The sequence below is a fragment of the Sinocyclocheilus anshuiensis genome, unplaced genomic scaffold (genome assembly GCF_001515605.1).
Source record: "Sinocyclocheilus anshuiensis isolate Anshui unplaced genomic scaffold, SAMN03320099.WGS_v1.1 scaffold385, whole genome shotgun sequence".
Taxonomy (NCBI): domain Eukaryota; kingdom Metazoa; phylum Chordata; class Actinopteri; order Cypriniformes; family Cyprinidae; genus Sinocyclocheilus; species Sinocyclocheilus anshuiensis.
In genome coordinates this window covers 1,032,884-1,036,346 of record NW_015539876.1, presented here as the reverse complement: position 1 = coordinate 1,036,346, position 3,463 = coordinate 1,032,884, and the positions used below count along the sequence as shown (strand labels likewise).

At 39.8% G+C, this 3,463-nt stretch overlaps 1 protein-coding gene across 6 annotated transcripts in view; it reads left to right on the top strand.

Annotated features, from left to right (window-relative positions):
* Positions 1-893: 893 nt before the first annotated feature.
* The window catches only part of LOC107685309 (neuronal growth regulator 1-like), a 112,270-nt gene continuing 109,700 nt past the window's right edge, over positions 894-3,463 (top strand). For 3 of the 6 annotated variants that reach the window (XM_016481858.1, XM_016481856.1, XM_016481861.1), the window contains exon 1: positions 895-1,256. In XM_016481858.1, the coding sequence (XP_016337344.1) occupies positions 1,087-1,256 (170 nt within the window). In that variant the 5' untranslated portion in view covers positions 895-1,086. Of the gene's footprint in view, positions 1,257-3,463 lie in introns of all 6 variants that reach the window. The other 3 variants (XM_016481859.1, XM_016481857.1, XM_016481860.1) reach the window with 2 other exon arrangements.

Below are 3,463 nucleotides of genomic sequence, written 5' to 3'. Positions count from 1 at the left end.
GGTAAAATAGTTACATTTTCTTATGAGATTGGTTTGACATTTTAAATGAATGTTGTTTGTGTTTAACTAGGGTTGATGAAAGAGACCCTAGTCCTCTCTTTTGAGAGAGGCCCCGATTTCTCATGACACCGGACTCACTCTCTTGTTGCATACAAATGCAACTGGCAATAGCTGTGAAAATGAGGAGGACTTCAGTATTAATATCAGGCCTACTGTAGCTAAAGTTGCAGTTTTGCATGTTGTTGCAAGGCCAATTGTTTCATATTGTTTGGACTATTTTAGCAGAAGATTTAAGATACATGCAAAATTTTAATTTAAATTCAGATCAATATTTCATGTCTATGTAGCTACTGTATCTGCTGACTATATGGGGGTATGTAATATTAATAAATGTTAAATGTTTAATTTTAAGGACAATTTTGCTTACTTTGGTATGATAAACAACACAAAAATACTTGGTCTAAGAGAACTAAGAAATCTTTTAAGCTACTGTCTAAAAATGGACGAGAACATCCAACTTGCAGTAACTTCTCGGGACAAATAGCAGCCTATTGCAGGGCTGCATGGGCCACCGATGACACAAACAAGACCTGACCTATGTCATTTTACACCTTGCTCTTTTCATCGACTCTTTTTTTTTTTGGAGACGTCACACGCAATAGGCTAATACAAAACAAAGCGCGTGTTTGCAGGAGGACGCCTTGGGGTTGCAGGGTGCTAAACCCCGGGTGGTCAAAACTCACTAATTTAAATAGTATTGCCGTATCAAGAATAAGCACCCGCTTAACTGCTCCATCACGAGCTACAGGGAACAGGTTGCCTGGGAAACGGCCGCATGGCAACAGGATCAGAGCCGGGGGGTTGTCTGCTGCTAGCTCTGCTCCCGTTTCCCATTTCCTCACTAGATGGTGTGCAAGCCACTGGAGAGTCGACTTCCTCCCGCGGTGAGGTTCCGATCAAAACAAATCTGGGAAATTACACGGAACGCCATTTCTCGGGGTTTTCGCGGAGGATTGTTATATTTTCATCCAGATATTTATATTTTTATTTTTGATAACGGCGCGGATCGTGCTCCATTTGGCGGTGATGGACATAATGGTTGCAGTGCGGGATGCGTGCGTCTCCGGTCAGTGGCTCACCGCTATAATTCTCAGTCTTTGCTGCTTTTTACCATCGTGTTTGCCCGCTGGACAAACTGTGGACTATGCGTCCAGCGAGAGTGTGGTCAGCAGACAGGGAGACACCGCGCTGCTCAGGTAGGAGACTCAAGTCACTGCAGAAGTGTTGAAACTAAACTCGGCTGGCACCTGCATCAGTCGCGCTGCTCTCAGTTTTGTAAACAACGCTCGGCAGATCCCCCAGTGCCGCTCCGTCACTTTTATTTGGGTCACAAATCCTGCTGATTCCCATATAGACCAGAACAGTTTGGGACCATGGTGATTTTTCCGACATATTTTCGAGTTTTGGAGATGAACTGGCTCAGTTATAGACCTTTAAAGTCTAGGGTCCAGACAAGGGCTCTCTATAAGGGGTTGCATAAGGAGCTGGGGAAGGGGGTAGACTTTTGTAAACCCCGCCAAACGGAACACTTTGCACATTTACAATGAAGTCATTCATGATTCCCACCGTCCGAAAGAGCCCCACGAATGAATGTATGATACTGGGAACAAACATTAATAAAGATAGAAAAGTTGCACACGCTTATGTGCGGGATCAATGGGGGGTTTGAGTCATGTCAAGTTATGAGTAGTTTATGATAAACGTTATAACAAAATTCCAACCCACCGCGTTTATTGGAACCTTTTTTTTCATGGGTGTGTCTGACGGTAACTGATGCAAGTGACTGATGCTAAGTTTGAATTTTATTTTTTGAGTTTCACAAGTCAATTCTTACCGTTTGCTGCTGGGTGTTATACACTTTAATTTAGATAAAATGTTTTTTTCACAGTTTCAGATATTGGCTTATTTCATCCCTGGGGAGCCTATGTAGCTATTTTTCTTCTTTAGAACCGATCCAAACGTTTATATATTGTATTCCGTGAAAGCTAACTGGCAAAACAATTTAAAACATTATTTTTAAATGCGTTAGAATACATATTTGACTCATCTTGCCAATTTAGCTTTTCCCCCTTTTCATTTTTTAATATATTTTAGCACAGGACCACTATGGTGGGAAATTCGACTCATTTCCTCGAGTCGGTTCTTTCGAACAGTTCGTGTTGATGAATAGTTTTAATTACGTTTTCTTATTTGTAAGTCGCTTTGGATAAAAGCGTCTGCTAAATGACTAAAAGTAAAAAAGTAAAAAAGTACGTATTCTAGTGCAGTAGCCTATGTTGTAGCCAAATAATTGATTTAGAACCTTAAACCTAATTAATTGTGTTTTATTAGGCTACATATGTTACATTCATTAAGTTTATTCAGTCAAACGATTAATTGAAAAGATACGACTCAAAAGAGCAATTCGTTCAGTAATCGGGTATTACTACAGTTTACGGTTTATAAACCATCAGTTTAACACTTTGTTTTATGTAACCCCCTGGTCTATTCAATATATAAAAGATATTTAAGTCCTTAAATAAAGGTTTTCATATTATCTATTTGTGTTGGTTGTCTCAAGCTTGCTTGCTGCTGTCTACTTGAAACTCACCCTCTGTTATGATGTCACTGAGGACTTTGTCTAGAGCTTTGGGGAAAAAAATGATGGACCATCACCCTTTGTTCACCCCTTGTTGCCACAAAATTGTTTGCTTGGCTTAAGTGACAGTCAATTTCTACCATTGGTTAGGCCTATATTAAGCAGGCTATTCAAACATCAGTTATGCACCTTGCTCTTTTTTCCCAGAAAGCCTTGATTGTTATCTCAGATTTTTTCTTATCCCCACATAGGCTAAAATACATCCTAGAATGTTTTTTTTTTTAATTTTGTTGTTACATTTTCAGAAATGAAGGCACTTATGCCAAGTAATTTCAATATGACAACATGATTGTATCTCAGAATTGGGTAAAAAACTGTAATGGGAGGCTATTGTGCACTGTGAAAATGGCTGTCATGAGTGTCCCAGATGACCAGAGAATGTCAGTTGGTGGTCTGTGAATGCTTAGAGCCAGTGTCCCTCACCAGCGACAGTGTTTCATGGAGACGTGGGTGGGAACCATAGACTGTATAAAAACAGTGGGAACCTGCTTTTTTTCTCCTCAGGCCACACCTCTTACTGTCAGTGCTGATTAATCGGAAGGATGTTACTGTGAGATTTTCTCCTCTGTTTTATCTCTTCTGTTGTATTATTAACTTGAACACCAACACTTTAACTATAGTGCTGTGCTCTCTAAAATATTTAATGGATGTGGTCGAATCATTGATTTTTTTTGCTAATGTACATCCAGTTATTACAGAGGGATTGTATCAGTTGTGTCAGTGTGTGTGTGTGTGTGTGTGTGTGTGTGTGTGTATGTGTATATA